The following is a 19,178-nucleotide window of genomic DNA, read 5'->3' on the forward strand; positions in this document are numbered from 1 at the left end:
CTTGCACCAGTTTAAAATCAAGAATCTCTCTACCTCTGCGTTAAAAATATTCAAAGAATCCACTTCCCCTGTCTTTTGGGGAATAAATTTCTAAAGACTCTTAAGTCTTGGTCAGGAAAGTTTTCAGCTCACCACTGACTTGAATGGTGGACTCTTATTTCAAACAATGACCCTCTGGGGACTATCTTTTCTAAAGTTGTTGAGATCTTGAGCAAACGGGCTTGTAATTTCCTGCCTTCTGCCCCCAGCCCCCACCTACTTTGGATATATTACATTTGCTATTTTCCATCTAATTGAATCTTTCCCAAATTTAGGGAATTTTAGAAAATTAAAACCAAACTATCAACTATCTCATTAACTACATATCCTAAAATCTTAGATGAAGTCCATCAGGATCCAGGAGCATGTCATTTACAGCTTCAACAATTTTTTCACTACTATTTCACTAGTGCTTGTAATTTTCTTGAGTTCATCCCTTCATTCCATTTACTCGTTTACAGTTATTTATTGGATGTTATTTGTAATTTCTATTGTGAAGACCAATGCAAAATATCAATTAAATTCATTTACCAACTCCTTATTTTCTATAAGTAATTCCCCAGACTCAACTTCCATAGGACCATTGCTCATTTGGTTAATTTGTTTCTTTTTTTTAATTATGTCTAGAAACTCTTACCTGTCTGTTTTTATATTTCTAGCTATCTGTCATACTCTATTTCCCTCTCCATATTAATTTTTTCATTATTTTTGATGTCTTATAATATTCTATCCAATTTTCAGACTACCACCTGAATTTGAATAATCTGAGGACAGAGGTTGAAAGAATACATCATCTTTCTCTGGTTCCATGAGTTCATATATTTAAATATTTTTCCCAGTTGCTGATAAGACAAAGTTTATATTTCATCTATACTTTGGTTTTAGAATACAAAAAATATCTCCCAATCTGTATGCTTTACTAAACAACGATATTATTGGTTTATTATTGCAATAACATTTATTCAACTGAGATGTAAAACTGATTAACATATAATTTAAAACATGAACATATAAATTTAACCTTTCTAAATAACCTAAAACACATTCCAGTTAAAGTAAAAAAAAGAACTTTCTGCAGAGATTAACTTTTACAAAAACCTTTGCCAAAATAATTCTTGAAGCAAAAGGATGAGATTTGAAATGCTGCAGATAGCTTTCAGTCTGACATCTTGGTATACCGAATGAGTATAAACACAGCTTGTCATTGAAACCATTTTGTTTGTTCAGCAGATGTTGAGAGCAAGTCTTCCTGAAGCTTCTCAGGAGAATTGAAATGTTGACTTTTTTCAGCTCTCACACTGGGTTCTCAAAAGGGTTTTCTTATAAAGCTTGAAAGGATGAGTTGGGTGGCTTCTGTGTTAATAAGTTATACCTAATCTGACCTTTCCAAATAACATCCCCAAAAAAATCAGAAATTCTGATAGCCATTAACCCAGACATGTGACTTTTTTGTAAACTATTCCAGACTGTTCTATTGTCTTTCAGGCATCTACTATTTGCTGAAATTAATGATTTCTTATAGCCAGTGTTTTTAGTCAAAGAAAATTCCAAATTGCCTCAGATGGAAAGATGTGAATGCATTGGAGAATGTAAAAAAGAGGTTTATAAGAATGGTTCTTTCAGTTATGGGGAAAAATTGCAGAAATTGAAATTAAGGAAATAGCTAAACAGAGACTTGACAGTGTTTTTCAAAACCATGAGGGGTCTCGACAGAGGGAAAAGGGAGAAACTGTTTCCGCTTGTAAACAGATTGAGAACCAGAGAGCACAGTTTTGAAGTATTTTTCAAAAGAAGCAAATTCAAGGTTAGAAACGGTTTTTTTCACATAGCGAGTAATTATGGTCTGAAACACACTGACTGGAAATATGATGGAGACAAGTTCTGTTGAGACATTCTAAAGGGCATTTGCTGATTATTTAAATAGAAGCAATGTGCAATAGAAGCAAAGAGTAGAATCACAGGAAAAAGGCAAGAGATTGGTTTTAAGTTAAAATGCTCAGAGAGCCAGTGCAGACACAATTGGTTGAATGACCTCCTTTTGCACCAGAATCATTGCTCCTATGACCTTTCAACAACTTCCTCTCAAACAAGAAATTTAGGCATCTCCATAGTCTTCCAAATTAATACTTTATCACAACCTTTTGAACTCATGTTTTTTCTTTAAATTTGATACCAAGAGGTTGAATAGGCTAGGGCTGTTTTCCCTGGAGTGTTGAAGGCTGAGGAGTGACCTTATAGACGTTTATAAAATCATGAGGGACACGGATAGGATAAATAGACTTTTTTTTCATGGAGTGCAGGAGTCCAGAATTAGAGGGCAGAGGTATAGGGTGAGAGGGGAATGATATAAAAGAGACATAAGGGGCACCTTTGTCATGCAGAGAGTAGTACATGTATGGAATGGGCTGCCAGAGGAAGTGGTGGAGGCTAGTACAATTGCAACATTTAAAAGGCATCTGAATGGGTATATGAATAGGAAGGATTTTGAAGGATATGGGTCGGGAGCTGGCAGGTGAGACTAGATTGGGTTGGGATATCTGGTTGGCATGGATGTGTTGGACCGAAGGGTCTGTTTCTATGCTGTACATCTCTATGGCTCTATGGTTCTATGACTCTATGACTGTGTTTAACTTTCTTTTAGCTAGCCACAAGGACAGGTTCTCCATTGGGAAATGTGTATTCTGAAAAATCCCCTTAAAGCTTTGCCATTACATCTCCACTAACCCGTATCTTAACCTTAGTTGTGTCTGAGCTAACTCAATAGGTTCAGCTCAGAGTGCAACAACACTGAGTACAAATTTGAACAGATTGGTGAGAGTTGAGTGAGTGAGGGAATAGGGAAGGAGTGGAAGGAAGTGTTCCTTTGCTATAATGAACTTTTTTCACCTTGTAGGATCTCCAAACCTACAAATGGGGAAGAACTACTCTTTGGTGAATATCTGGGAAATGGTTAAGATCTATTCTATCCCTAAGGTTGAAAATAATACAGCAACTGGTGGTAAGATTAGTAAAACGTACAGGAAATGAAAACAAATAATTGAATTAAATAGTTAAGTAGTTAATTCAAACTCAATTAGAATGATAGGACAGGTGATGTGTTGCAATTTCAGCACATTCCCTCTCCAAAATCACTGCATCGTTTTGGTGGTTTGGTGACCAGAACTGTACGCAGTATTCCAAATTTGGATGAAATGAAGTTCTGGAACATTACTTGCAAATTTTTATATTTGATGTCCCAACCGATGAAGGAAGCACAGCATATGCCTTCTTGACCACCTTAAACCTATGCATATATTTTAAAATGAAGGAAACTGTGACTGTCTTCCTTGAATCGCATTTTGGCTTTGTCCCTCTTGCGGTAAACAAGAAACTATGTGAGCCTGAGTTTTGAACATATCTTGGAACCAAATGTTTTGTTTTTTTTTTAATTAGGGAGGGATGGACATACACCATGTGATTTAATCGTGAATTCCACATGTTTTTTGGCATTAGCGCCTGCAGGATGTTGCTAGTGTATAGCATAAATTTCAATCTGTTGATGATATAATGTACCTTATGTTAAAAAGTTTAAATGTTTACAAGCTTCATTCTATACTTTAATGCTTTTGCAACCCTTATTCAAATATGGAGGGATGTATTCCATTCCTTATTAATTATGAGGGGTTTGTGTCACCAAATTACCTGAATATCAGATGCTTCAGGAGCCAAATTTATTTTAAATCTGCAGTGGAAGATCGGCTTCAATCAAAGTAAATGTGAACCAGAATAAATGTGAAGAATAGGTTTGGGTTTGGTGCATTAAATTTGCTAATAGCAAATAGCAGTTAGACGAATCCCACAGGGTGTTGTTCATGATTGCATTTTCACAGTATGAAACACTTGCTATTTTCCGCCGTTTGCCCTTAATGGAGAATCAGGAGCAGAAATGTTGTCCTTTACAGCTAGACTTTCTAAATATTCAATAAAAACTTAAATACTCTTGAGATCAGAAAACCTGTGGGCAATGAAACAATATGAGAAGAGAAGTGCCAATATGATTAAAATAAAGGTGGTTAGATTAACTTGGACATAGTACATCTTTGTGTCTCTTAATTTAATTTTCAGTGTAAAATGTATGAGGAATTAAACTTCCAGTCAATTAACAACATTTTGCTTTGTGCCATGTATTTCCACTGGATTTGGGTATCAGTTAGTTCAGTTAGTTGGGCAGCTGGTTTGCAATGCAGAGTGATGCCAACAGCTCAGATTCAATTCCCACACCAGGTGAGGTTACCATGAAGAACCTGCCTTCTTCACCTCGTCCCTGGCCTGGGGTGTGGTGACCCTCAGGTTAAACTCAACACCAGTCATCTCTCTAATAAGAGAGAGCGACTGTGGCGACTTTAGTTTACCAGATGCTTAGTGACAAGCCTTTCTTTGCATCTGACTAGCACCAGTTTACTGGGCAATAATCTAATATGTCTAACATCTTTCCACAGATTATAAGGCCTCATTAACTTTTACATTTATTAATAAACTGTTAGCAGAATTTAAGACAAGTTAATTATACAGGGATTACTGGTGAAATAACTGTTTTCTCACTTGCTTTTTTTTGTTCTTGTTTTTTTGCATGTAAGGGCTGGTTTAATACGATAGTGAGATTTTGTCCTTAAAATCTTCCACCTGAACAGTAAAACGCATATGCCAAAGTTCATAGAGAGTGCAAATTTTAAATGCAGTCACTTTCACAATCAATAGTCACTAAATGTATAATTACAAAATGCCGAAAGCATTGTCTCCAATTCTGGAGATGCCCTATACAGTCCATTTAATATATTAAATGTTGAAAGACACTTGGTATGCAAAAAGTGAATGCTTTGTGAACATACATTTTAAACACGGCTTAATTCGTAATTGTTGGTCAACATATCTGTTAACCTATTCATTATATCAGCATCTATCATTGGGAAAATATTGAAATGTATTGTATTATGTAGCGAGTAGCAGGACAATTGAGGCTTGACAAAAGATCAGTGGATGAAGGAGAACCAGCAAAATGTAAAGTGTATGATTTTCAAAATACATTTGACATGGTGCCATTCTATATGAGTTCATGATTTTAGGGGTGGTAAACTAGTACGTGTGGAGGACTGGTTAACTACAGAAAATAGAATAAATTAATCATTTTCAAGATGGCAAAAAAGTGCAAAAATTCGTTCAGAACATGGATTCAAATCCTAAAATGGCAATTGGAGGAACTTGAACTAAATTAATGCAATCTTGAGCTCAATGCTGAGCACAGTAATGCTGACCATGAAATCTTCATCAGTTGTTTCTTTTAAAAGATGTTTGCTTTACTTGTGTCCTTCAGGGAAGAAGCTCTGCCATTCTTACTTGGTTTGGCCTCCTTGTGACTACAGACTCGCAGCATTTTGCTTGACTTGTAACAATCCGCTGAAATGTCCGAACAAGTCATTCAAATTAAGGACATTTAGGGATGGGCAACAAATATTGGACTTGCTAGAAAATTCTAAACAAAGAATCTGCAAAATGCTGACTTAAAGAGAGAGCTGGGTACATGAATCACAAAATGTCAGTATGCAACTTCAGCAAGTTGATAGGATTTTTTGCCCTTATTGCAGGCAGAGGCGGGTGAGGGACAATATAAAAGTTAGGGACATCTGAGTGAAAATGTCCAGGGCATTGGTAATACTGCACCTAAATACTATATATATCGTGTATATACTGTATTTAGTTATGGTTGCCTTACTTTAGGAGGAGCACACTGGTAGTAATACCAGAGAAGGATTAGGAGGCTGATTCCTGTGGTAAGCTTTGTCTTCTAGGAAAAAAATTAGTAGGCTGGTCCTACAGTCATTGCAGTTTTGAAGAATGAGAGGCAATATTATTCAAACATATAATCCTTTGAAACATCTTTATAGGGTAGATGTTGAGTAGATGTGTTCCCCTGTGGAAGAAATAAAACAAGGGGCCTTCATTTATGACAGAGTTGAGAAGAATTCCAGAGTATTTGGAATTCTCTGCCATAGACAGCATTGGAGGATGGATCATTGAATGTATTGAAAGCTAAGCCAGATAGATTTTTAACTGACAAAGTCATGGGTTACAAGGGTCATATAGGAAAGTGTATTTAAGGTCATAATTAGATTTTAACTGCCAAAATGCACTTAAGGGGTCAAATAACATAATTCTGCTTTGCCGTTCTACTGTTCTGTTAACATGTTGTTACTTATTTTATGAACATCCTTCATTTTTTCATTCTTTGCTGCAGTTCTGCTTCAACCTAGGATTTAAAACAAAAATACTCTTGTCTGTTTTCAACTGTCTTTTATCTGACCTGATCAGCATCAATACCATTCGATATAAATTGAATAAAAAATGAGCCAACTCATCCTCCATCATTGCAATTGACCAAAGTCAATTCTTCAACCTGTTTGTTTTAAATGTACTATATGGAAATAACCTTTCTCAGTATTTGGTGAAATTTGCTACATTTATAACATTATTGACCAAAAACAAATAAACCAATTTATTCTCCAACAGGCAGCAAAGTAATTTAGGGAATATCCATAATTCCAAAGATTATTGAAATTATAGGGAAATCACTCATTTTCTTCAATACTTTTTCTCCTTTCGCATTTTGAAACGTAATTTCAGTAAGTTTTGGAATTAAGATTGATTTTTCCATCAAGAACATGTAAATGTGCATCACTTTTCACAGCATGTTAACATTTATTTGCTACAATTGTCCTTGGTGACCAGCATGGAAAAGAAAGGGTTAGAAAACATCTTCAGTCAGCCTCAGACTTTTGTGACTTTCTCAGAATCGTTGTGTGGAAATATGCAATATTATTGGCTCAGATCTCTTTGGAAATGGATTAAAGCAGCAGGAAAATATAATAACTTGGTGTATACATTTATTTTAAATACCAGGTTTGCAAGAAATATAAAATCCATTTTTACTAAGTTACCTGTTTTCAAATCTGAAATCTCTAACCAGTTCTTCTTGCTTTAATTGTTTCCATGGAAATATTGAGCATTCATCAAAAGCAGAACCATTTGTGTGATGTGCACCTGAAAGTAAATTATTATGCAAGATGATATGGGAAGCTCCATGATTGGATTTAGTAAGGGGAGGTCATGCCTGACAAACCTGTTGGAGTTCTTGAAGAGGTGACAAGTAGGTTAGACCGGGGAAACCCAGTGGATGTGGTCTACCTAGACTTCCAAAAGGCCTTTGATAAGGTGCCACATGGGAGGCTGCTGAGCAAGGTGAGGGCCCATGGTGTTCGAGGTGAGCTACTGGTATGGATAGAGGATTGGCTGTCTGACAGGAGGCAGAGAGTTGGGATAAAAGGTTCTTTTTCGGAATGGCAGCCGGTGACAAGCGGTGTCCCGCAGGGTTCAGTATTGGGGCCGCAGCTGTTCACATTATATATTAATGATCTGGATGAAGGGACTGGGGGCATTCTAGTGAAGTTTGCCGACAATGCAAAGTTAGGTGGATAGTCAGGTAGTACTGAGGAAGTGGGGAGGTTGCAGAAGGATCTAGACAGTTTGGAGGAGTGGTCCAGGAAATGGCTGATGGAATTCAATGTGAGAAAATGCGAGGTCTTGCACTTTGGGAAAAAGAATAGAAGCATGGATTACTTTTGAAACGGTGAGAAAATTCGTAAAGCCAAAGTACAGAGGGATCTGGGAGTGCTAGTTGAGGATTCTCTAAAGGTAAACATGCAGGTTGAGTCCGTGATTAAGAAAGCGAATGTAATGTTGTCAATTATCTCAAGAGGGTTGGAATATAAAAGCACTGTTGTGCTACTGAGACTTTATAAAGCTCTGGTTAGGCCCCATTTGGAGTACTGTGTCCAGTTTTGGTCCCCACACCTCAGGAAGGACATACTGGCACTGGAGCGTGTCCAGCGGAGATTCACACGGATGATCCCTGGAATGGTAGGTCTAACATACGAGGAACGGCTGAGGATCCTGGGATTGTATTCATTGGAGTTTAGAAGATTAAGGGGAGATCTAATAGAAACTTACAAGATAATACATGGCTTGGAAAGGATGGATGCTAGGAAATTGTTTCCGTTAGGCGAAGAGACTAGGACCCGTGGACACAGCCTTAGAATTAGAGGGGGTAAATTCAGAACAGAAATGCGGAGACATTTCTTCAGCCAGAGAGTGGTGGGCCTGTGGAATTCATTGCCACAGAGTGCAGTGGAGGCGGGGACGCTAAATGTCTTCAAGGCAGAAATTGATAAATTCTTGATGAAATTAAGGGCTATGGGGAGAATGCGGGTAAGTGGAGTTGAAATGCAGCCATGATTGAATGGCGGAGTGGACTCGATGGGCCGAATGGCCTTACTTCTGCTCCTATGTCTTATGGTCTTATGGTCTTATGATCTTGAACATCAGTGACCATTTCTGACCTGTGTTAAGTAAATTATTCTTGCTTCCTCAGTATTTAAAAAACATGATTCTTTTAATTGCCTGAAACGTTAATTTGTTTTCAAAATTGCTTTATAGATCCAAGCTAAATTAGCTTCTAGGTTATTCAATCTATGGGGCAATTTTATTATCTCGAGAAATGATAATTGGTTCTATTTGGTTTTATACTGGTACTGGTGACTTTCACCTTTTCCAATGGATCCTCAGAGCCATAAATTGTAGCTAGCTCAGATATTGGATAATTGTTCACAATATTTTAGTTGCACTTAACTAGAAATAATTGTTAACAACTTTGAGGTTGATTTCTTTTGCTGGAAGTAAAAGCTCGTCACAGTTAACGCATTTTGATGGTGAAATCAATTCTATTGGAGTACAGTATACAATTTTAGTTTTTTGTATTTCTCTTTGCTTAGTTTGTCAACAAGTTCAGTGGGGTGTTTAATCAGGTGGTAGGGTATGAAAAGGAAACACCACTGCCTTCCGATTTCTGATTGATCAATTTCGATGCAGGAAGCTGCATAGACAGCCTTCCTGTTTTGATGCTAATTAACAACATTCTGGACTCATCACATTGCTGCTGGTATCACTCTGAGACAGACAGGGAGTCACCATTTGATACCCGAGAAACAGGCTTCCAGGGAATGATTCCTTGTTCAAAGACACTCATTGTCTGATTGAGAGACCTGGCATTTGGAACAGGACAACTCACTGAGAGGCAAATTTTGCTTTTCCTTCTGACTTCCAACCACCTTTGTGCAACAGTGGTTTGAGTCCCTATTGATCCTATGTATCTCCTTGCAATCTTTACCAACAAACAGCCATTACTCTCAGTGACACTGATGGGCACTAGAGACTGCCAACTTTGCAGAGGGTGGGATTTCTACCACTGGGGCCCTGAATCTCAGGGAAGACCTGACACTACCCAGTTAAATGCTAGATTGGAACTTAAGTCTGGTGGCTTTCCCCACTGGGGGCATTGTAGAACCTACATGGGTTCTCTTGCCTGTGGGCGACACACCCTCCGCCAATATTAAATTCTACCCATAATGTCTGATGGTTAGTTTGTGCACTGACAAGTATGTAGCTTTTATGGTACATTTAAAGTGGCTTCCTTATGACTTCTTAAGAAGAGTAAAGGAAAAGAATTGTATCGTGTTAGGTTTTTAATCAGGAGCTAGGACCACTTTCAAGTTCTAACCACATGGGTCTGCTTTGTGCCCCCTGGCACGATATTTTGAAAAATGGTCTCCCAGTTGAACAATTTGGTGTCTGTGGTTCTGTTCAAAACGACGGGCCAATTTCTGAGGCTGAGTTGACAATTTCCCAGCAAAGCCTGGCTTGCAGCCACACAAGGTGAGGTGAGCATGACTGTGGCAAGCAGGAGACTGCAAAGACACCTCAAGGTAGTGCCACCCTCTAATTAAGTATTATGTTGTTAAAAAGTTACAGGAACACAACTGTCAGAATGGAGGGGCAACCCTTTCACAGGGCTATGGCTGTGGCCCTCTGGCATCCACTGCTGGAAGGTGGGTGGAAGGGGTCAATAAAACAGGCCCTGAGCTCAGTAACTTGTGAGAGTCTGCTCCATGGCTGAGAAGATCCCATTCTCCTCAGACCCTGAATTGATCTTTAAGAGCTGCCTGTCAATGTTGCATAATTAGTTGATTCTGTTGTTTAAGTACCTCTTCCAGGATCACCTAGATTGGCAATACATTGATACTCTCATCTGAAAGTTTGCTCCCAGGTGCCCCTTTAACTCTGCCTCTGCAGTACCAGGAAGATTCATTCATTATTTTCAACCAAATGTGACAGAAACAAGTATTTTGTTTCTGGTAAGGGGGTGACCATAGAATCCCTACAGTGTGGAATCAGGCCATTCGGCCCATCAAGTCCACACTGACCATCAGAAGAGCAGCCCTCCCAGACCCATCCAGCTACCCTATGAATGATGTTTGAAATGTATTGTGTACAAAAACATGGATAACTTCTATCTTGTAAATAATGTTTTTTTTAATAGCATTATACTTTCTTCCCTTCAGGAACCTATGGACCAGAAAATTGGGCGACATCTTACATGAATTGCTCTGGTATCAAACAGTCCCCAATTGATATTGTAGATCAGAAGACTCATGAGAAGGATGTCTTGCAGCAAATACATCTTGAGGGATTTGAGATTGAGTCTTCTAATAGAACTCGTATGAAAAACACTGGAAAAACAAGTAAGTTTGTTAGTATGGATAGCCAATGTTTTTCTGGTTATTTAAACTACCGTCAAATATCTGGGGATATTTAAATGCAAACAAACATGAAAGAAGCTAGTGCGGTAAGAAACTAAAAATCATAAAATATTACATTATTCGAACTATATCACGATAATGATGTCCTCTACGGTTACTGTAGATTGATGATTTTTGGTGCAGTATGCTATGTGGTCCTAAGTTTGCATTGCTGAATCACTTCAACGTGTTCCGTAAACTAATTGCAACTATACATTCAATTTACCTCTTTATAGGGTGGGTGAATTCCTGAACTTTGAAGAAGTAATTATAAATAGATTTGTTTAAATGTAATTTATGCAAATCAGCCCTCAACAGCAGTTTAAATATCAATTTGATTTCTTATCTAAGTGACCACAACTCACCTTAGTGCCTCAGGAAACAAGTTTACAGACAATCGGGAGCAATGCTTCGAGCAGGCATGTACGTTGTTACATTTCAGGTTTCCTCCCAATACTCTGAACTCATGTTCACAACAAAAAGGTTGTATCCCACAAGCAAAGCTTAGTCTCGTATGAACTGAAACTTGAAACTTTTCTCATGACATGAATGGGATAGCATGCCAGCGCATATCTTTCTCTCTGTGATGGAAACTGTGCGGACTGTCAACATGTTCTACTGTCCACAAGTGATAATTACTTTGCTGTAAGAATGGATTGTTCAGATTAAAACTCGGGGTTGAATTTTCATTCCCGAGGCTGGTGTGCCGAGTCAGGAAAATTCTTCTGTCTCCAAATCCAACTTAGAGTCATAGAATCATAGAGATGTACAGCATGGTAACCGACCCTTCGGTCCAACACATCTATGCCAACCAGATATCCCAAACCAATCTAGTCCCACCTGCCAGCACCCGGCCCATATCGCTCCAAACCCATCCTATTCATATACCCATCCAAATGCCTCTTAAATGTTGCAATTGCACGCAATATTCCAAAAGTGCTTAACCAATGTCCTGTGCAGCCTCAACATGACTTCCAACTCCTGTACTCAAAACTCTGACCAATAAAAGAAAGGATACCAACCACCTTCTTCACTATCGTATCTACCTGTGATTCCACTTTCAAGGAGCTATGAACCTGCTCTCCAAGGTCTCTTTTTCAGCAAAATGTTGTTCAACACTCCCTAGGACCTTACCATTAAGTGTATAAGTCCTGCTAAGATTTGCTTTCCCAAAATGCAGCACCTCGCATTTATCTGAATTAAACTCCATCTGCCACTTCTCAGCACATTGGCCCATCTGATCAAGATTCTGTTGTAATCTGAGGTAATCCTTTTCGCTGTCCACTACACCTCCAATTTTGGTGTCACCACCCTCTGTCTTCTACCTTTGAGCCAGTTCTGTATCCAAATGGCTAGTTCTCCCTGTATTCCGTGCGATCTAACCTTGCTAACCAGTCTCCCATGGGGAACCTTGTCGAATGCCTTACTGAAGTCCATATAGATCACATCTACTACTCTGCCCTCATCAATCTTTGCTACTTCTTCAAAAAACTCAATCAAGTTGTGAGACATGATTTCCCACGCACAAAGCCATGTTGACTAGCCCTAATCAGGCCTTGCCTTTCCAAATACATGAACATCCTGTCCCTCAGGATTCCCTCCAACCACTTGCCGACCACCGACGTCAGGCTCACTGGTCTATAGTCCCCTGGCTTGTCCTTACCACCCTTCTTAAACAGTGGCACCATGTTAGCCAACCTCCAGTCTTCCGGCACCTCACCTGTGACTATCGATGGTACAAATATCTCAGCAAGAGGCCCAGCATTCACTTGTCTAGCTTCCCACAGAATTCTTGGGTACACCTGATTATGTCCTCGGGACCTATCCACCTTTATGCGTTTCAAGACATCCAGCACTTCCTCCTCTGTAGTATGGACATTTTGCAAGGTGTCACCATCTCTTTCCCTACAGTCTATATCTTCCATATCCTTTTCCACAGTAAATACTGACGCAAAATACTCATTTAGTATCTCCCATATTTTCTGCGGCTCACACAAAGGCAGTCTTGCTGATATTTGAGGGGCCCTATTCTCTCCCTAGTTCCCCTTTTGTCCTTGATGTATTTGTAAAAACCCTTTGGATTCTTCGTAATTCGATTTGCCAAAACTATCTCATGTCCCCTTTTTGCCCTCCTGATTTCCCTCTTAAGTATACTCCTACTGCCTTTATATACTCTTCTGTCTATACCTGACATGTGCTTCCTTTTTCTGAACCAAACCCTCAATTTCTTTAGACATCCAGCACTCCCTATACTTCCTAACCTTTCCTGTCACCCTAGCAGGAATATACTTTCTCTGGACTCTCGTTATCTCATTTCTGAAGGCTTCCCATTTTCCAGCCGTCTCTTTACCTGCAAATATCTGTGCCCAGTCAGCTTTTGAAAGTTCTTGCCTAATACTGTCAAAAGTGGCCTTTCTCCAATTTAGAACTTCAACTTTTAGATCTGGTCTATCCTTTTCCATCACTATTTAAAATCTAATAGAATTATGGTCGCTGGCCCCAAAGTGCTCCCCCATTGACACCTCAATCACCTGCCCTGCTTTATTTCCCAAGAGTAGGTCAAGTTTTGCACCTTCTCTAGTAGATACATCCACATACTGAATCAGAAAATTTTATTGTACACACTCAACAAATTCCTCTCCATCTAAACCCTTGACACTATGGCAGTCCCAGTCTATGTTTGGAAAGTTAAAATCCCCTACCATAACCACTCTATTATCCTTACAGATGACTGAGATCTCCTGACAAATTTGTTTCTCAATTTCCCTCTGAGTATTAAGGGGTCTATAATACAATCACAATAAGGGGATTATCCCTTTCTTATTTCTGAGTTCCCCCAACTAACTTCCCTGGATGTATTTCCAGCCTCAGTACAGCTGTAATGCTATCCCTTATCAAAAACGCCACTCCCCCATTTCTCTTGCCTCCCTTTCTATCTTTCCTGTAGCATTTATATCCTGGAACATTAAGCTGCCAGTCCTGTCCATCCCCGAGCCATGTTTCTGTAATTGTTACGATATCCCAGTCTCATGTTCCTAGCCATGCCCTGAGTTCATCTGCCTTCTCTGTTAGGCCTCTTGCATTGAAATAAATGCCATTTAATTTATCAGTCCGACCTTATTCTATGCTTTCTCCCTGTCTGCCCTGACTGTTTGACCCACCTTTGCTCGCAGATTGATCTCTTTCCTCACTATCTCCCTGGGTTCCCCCTCCGCCACCCCAACCTTACTAGTTTAAATCCTCCCAAGCAGCTCTAGCAAATCTCCCTGCCAGTATATTAGTCCCCTTCCAATTTAGGTGCAAACTGTCCTTGTACAGTTCACTTCTACCCCGAAACAGCTTCTAATGATCCAAAATGTGAATCCTTCTCCTATACACCAGCTCCTCATCCTGCCCTCACCAGCTCCTCATTCCTGCCCTCACTAGCTCGTAGTACAGGGAATAACCCAGATATTATTACTCTCGAGGACCTCCTTTTTAAATTCCTGCCTAACTCTGTGTAATCTCCCTTGAATCTCAACCTTTTCCCTTCCTATGTCGTTGGTTCCAATATACAGAATAGCCTCCTGCTGGCTCCTCTCCCCCGTGAGAACATTCTACACTGTCTCTGAGACATCCTTGATCCTTGCACCAGGGAAGCAACACACAATTCTGATTTTTCGCTGCTGGCCACATAAACATCTGTCTGTACCTCGGATTAGAGAGTCCCCTAACTCAGTCGATTGCTTGGAACCAAATGTACCTCTCATTACCTCAGAGCCAGTCTCAGTACCAAAAACTTGGCTACGTTCCCCTGAGAATCCATCACCCCCTACATTTTCTAAAATAGCATACTTGTTTGAAATGGGGATAGCCACAGAAGACTCCTGCACTACCTGCCTATCTCTCTTACCTTTCCTGGAGTTAACCCATCTATGTAAAGGTGTCGGAGACTTACCCTCCTTCCCATAACTGCAATCCACTACATCCCCTTGCTGTTGTAAATTCCTCATTGCCTCTAACTGCCTCTCCAACCAATCCGATAGTATTCGCAACCAACGGTATTTATTGCAGATAAAATCCTCAGTAACCCATAAACTCTCCCTAAACTCCCACATCCGACAAAAAAGAGCATATCACTCTACTAAGGGCCATGTCTAATTCCAATCAAAAACATAGATTTTTCTCTGGATTTTTATTTAATCTGTGCAACATTTAAGAGGCATTTGGATGGGTATATGAATAGGAAGGGTTTGGAGGGAGATGGGCTGGGTGCTGGCAGGTGGGATGAGATTGGGTTGGGATATCTGGTCAGCATGGACGAGTTGGACTGAAGGGTCTGTTTCCATGCTGTACATCTCTATGACTCTATGACTCTGTCTTCAACACAAATCAATGTAACTTTCATCTTCACTTTTCAGGCATGAAGCTGGGCTCTCTTAGATTTCTTTTTCCCCCCAATATGAATTATATAAAAATCAGGCAATTTTGCAAAGAGTTGTTCATTACCTAAGTAACGAAGATGAAAATGACCCCTTTATCTCCGTCTTTGGATAATTTATGTTAAAATAATGTTCTCTGATTTATTGCAGTCAGATATTGATGTTGCCCATGCAAGGTGACAATATTTTTGTAGGTGAGGTTAATATGCTACACTTTCAGTATTGTACATTGCCTCTAACTTTGTGGCTCTGCCTTGATTAGCCTGTTGGTTGTGATAATGGAAGAAACGTATGTGTTGTGTTATGACTCACAGACTGAGTCTCAGCAACCCTTTAAGAGATATGCTAACGATATCATCACTGCATCATAGCATGTGGTACAAAGGTTTGAGACTTCAGCTTGACTAGGATCAGTTGAAACATGGCATGCTACAAGAAGAAGGCTGCTCTCTGTTACTTAATAGGTTGATTTTCACCCAGACACTTAAGTGCCTCTAAACATAATGTTTGTTAGCTATAAGATATTACATGTGTAATATATAATATGTTTGTTAGATGTAATATAGGTTTTATGGATTCTTAAATAAAAAGTTATTCACTTTTAATTTTGTATGTTCTAAGGGATAACATAAACATCACTGTACCAGATAAAATACCATGCTGGAGGTGAATTCAAAGTCCTGTTCTAAACCAGGATTAGATGTGCAACATTATTTATCAGAATGTTATACATTTGACCAACTGTGAAAATTTCCACAATTTGGACTAGACTAAACATAACCTCACCAAATGGCGTTATAAATTGAATAATGAATCAATTGAATAAGCAAGTTTTCAGATTCCTTGCTAATGTTAGTGCCATTTGTTCCATTCTTTCATGTTTATTTTGAGGAAGTGGCACAGCATTACAAGAAACTAAGTTCCACTGAGGCTGTAATGTTTGAATATTTAAGATATTAATATGAGTATACCTCAAGTATTTGTAGCAATTTTCAGCAAATTATGGTTCAAAGCCTTTGCGGTATTGAAGTAGTGACCTTTGAAATAAGACAAAGTGTACAGTGCAAATGTAATTGCCACTGAAAGTTAATGTTAAATTGTGTTGGAAATTAGTCAGGAAATGTAATTGCTGAAACAGGCTTTAAGGTTTCAATTCTTGGTTAGAATTGTAATTTGTCTGTGGCTTTCTGACAGGAAATATGTGGCTATATTTGGTCTAATACCCGATTTACTTTGTAGCTTTATTATCAGTGTCAAAATAAACAGGACAATACAAATGTTGTTCTGAGAAGGAGACACCATCATAGAAATGATGCTGGCTTGTAACTCTAGAAGTAGCTTTCTCCCAAAAACAAAAAAAAAGCCTGTTGGTAGAGTTTGGCATATTTTGATTGTGACAGGCTGCAATTCAAAGCTTTCACTTCTGCTTTGTTCATGATAGTGATATGATCAGGCTTCAGCACAGGACTTTCAACTAGTGAAGAAGGTCAAGGCCCCTGCCTTTGGTCAATTATTTACTTGGTGCTTTAGAAACTGGACCCACTAGGCAAACAAAAGTGTTGACAGTACTAAGAGTTACAATTGGCACAGCAGAACTACTTCTGTGAAGTACTGTAAATGTGCCATAATGATTCTTAAGTATGCCATATCGGAGCAATGAATTATCCTTGACATTTTCTAACTTGAAGACCCATTTTTTTGAATAAAGTTAATTTTAAAAGATAAAGTACAAGCAGGAGAAATAGTTCTAATGAACTGTACTTAGATATTTGCCCAGGAAATATGGGCTAGATGAAAACAGTGTACTAAATACCTCATTATATTGTTGTGGTTCTGTTTGCCGAGCTGGGAATTTGTGTTGCAGACGTTTCGTCCCCTGTCTAGGTGACATCCTCAGTGCTTGGGAGCCTCCTGTGAAGCGCTTCTGTGATGTTTCCTCCGGCATTTATAGTGATTTGTATCTGCCGCTTCTGGTTGTCAATTCCAGCTGTCTGCTGCAGTGGCCAATATATTGGGTCCAGGTTGATGTGCTTATTGATTGAATCTGTAGATGAGTATCATGCCTCTAGGAATTCCCTGGCTGTTCTCTGTTTGGCTTGTCCTATAATAGTAGTGTTGTCCCAGTCGAACGCATGTTGCTTGTCATCTGAGTGTGTGGCTACTAAGGATAGCTGGTCATGTCGTTTTGTGGCTCGTTGGTGTTCATGGATGCGGATCGTTAGCTCTCTTCCTGTATACCACAAAGGTATACAGGAAAGCCACACACACAGACTAAGTCCTAAACTACAAAAGCAACCACCCCAACACACACAAAAGAAGTTGCATCAAGACACTGTTCAAAAGGGCCACAACATACTGCAGTACACCAGAACTGCAAAAAGAGGAAGAAGAACACCTATACAATGTATTCGCCAAAAACGGATACCCCCACAATTTCATCAACAGATGCCTAAGGGAAAGACAACAGAATGAGGACATGCCACAACCCAAAGGACTAGCCACACTACCATACATCAAAAACATTTCTGAACTGACAGCCAGACTACTGCGACCACTAGGACTCATAACAGCACTCAAACCAACAGCCACTCTCAGACAACAACTCACCAGGACAAAGGACCCGATACCCAGCATGAGCAAAACCAATGTAGTGTACAAAATCCCATGCAAAGATTGCACAAAACACTACATAGGACAAACAGGAAGACAGCTAACGATCCACATCCATGAACACCAACTAGCCATGAAACGACATGACCAGCTATCCTTAGTAGCCACACACTCAGATGACAAGCAACATGAGTTCAACTGGGACAACACTACTATTATAGGACTAGCCAAACAGAGAACAGCCAGGGAATTCCTAGAGGCATGACACTCATCCACAGATTCAATCAATAAGCACATCGACCTGGACCCAATATACCGGCCACTGCAGCGGACAGCTGGAACTGACAACCGGAAGCGGTAGATTCAAATCACTATAAATGCTGGAGGAAACATCACAGAAGCACTTCACAGGAGGCTCCCAAGCACTGAGGATGTCACCTAGACAGGGGCCGAAACGTTTGAAACACAAATTCCCAGCTCGGCGAACAGAACCACAACAACGAGCACCCGAGCTACAAATCTTCTCCCAAACTTTGAACCTCATTATATCTTCTTAACCACTTTATCTAACTGTCCTGCTCTTTTAAGGGACCAGTGGATATGTACACCAAGGGGCCTCTGATCCTCAGTGCTTCCCAATGTCCTGTAGGTCATCCTTATTTCCTTGCCTTGTTTGTCCTGCCAAAGTGCATCACCTCACAATTATCCAGATTAATTCCATTTGGCATTGATCAGCCGAACTGACTAGTGCATCTATCCCCTCTGTAATCTAATGTGGTCTCCTTCACTATTTACCACCCACCAATTTTCTTATCATGTGTGAACTTACTGATCAACTCTCCTTCATTCAAGACTAACAAATAGCATGGACCCAACACTGATCCCAACAGAACCCTGATGGACACAGGCTTCCTATCACAAAAGCTCTCCTTGACCATCATCCTCTGTTCTTTTTCTCATCGAGTTAGACCCCATCTTCCACCCTCTGAGAAAAAGAACAGGAAGTGGCTTCACCACAGGAAATGACATCACCAACCCAAAAAAACCCAAAAACATATAAATAGAAAGGGGATTATCAGCAGTGCTTTGCCTGAAGCCCACTGAAGATGTTACCTACTAGGGTGACGAAACTTCTGGAAATGAACCTTCCAGCTCAGCGAGCAAACCTACATCCTGAATGATCCATCTCAGATTACTCCTGAAATCCTGAATATCATGGATGACAGTCTTAAATAATTCCATGTGATATCAAGAAATGGCCAAGATGCTGGATACTGCAAAGGCTTGGGATCCGACGATGTTCCAGCAATTGAACAGAAGACATGTGCTCTCAAACTTGCTACAACCCTAGCTAAACTGTTTCAGTACAGCTGCAACACTGTCA

The 19,178-nt window shown here is 39.6% G+C and overlaps 1 protein-coding gene across 3 annotated transcripts in view; it reads left to right on the plus strand.

Annotated features, from left to right (window-relative positions):
• Window positions 1-19,178, plus strand: part of ca16b (carbonic anhydrase XVI b) — a 720,903-nt gene that overhangs the window by 293,246 nt on the left and 408,479 nt on the right. For all 3 annotated transcript variants that reach the window (XM_087994366.1, XM_087994367.1, XM_087994368.1), the window contains one exon: window positions 10,527-10,706. In XM_087994366.1, the coding sequence (XP_087850492.1) occupies window positions 10,527-10,706 (180 nt within the window). The remainder of the gene's footprint in view (window positions 1-10,526; window positions 10,707-19,178) is intronic.

Source organism: Chiloscyllium plagiosum, unplaced genomic scaffold (genome assembly GCF_037043375.1).
Source record: "Chiloscyllium plagiosum isolate Xiang-an unplaced genomic scaffold, Cpla_swu_hap1 HiC_scaffold_14, whole genome shotgun sequence".
Classification (NCBI taxonomy): Eukaryota; Metazoa; Chordata; class Chondrichthyes; order Orectolobiformes; family Hemiscylliidae; genus Chiloscyllium; species Chiloscyllium plagiosum.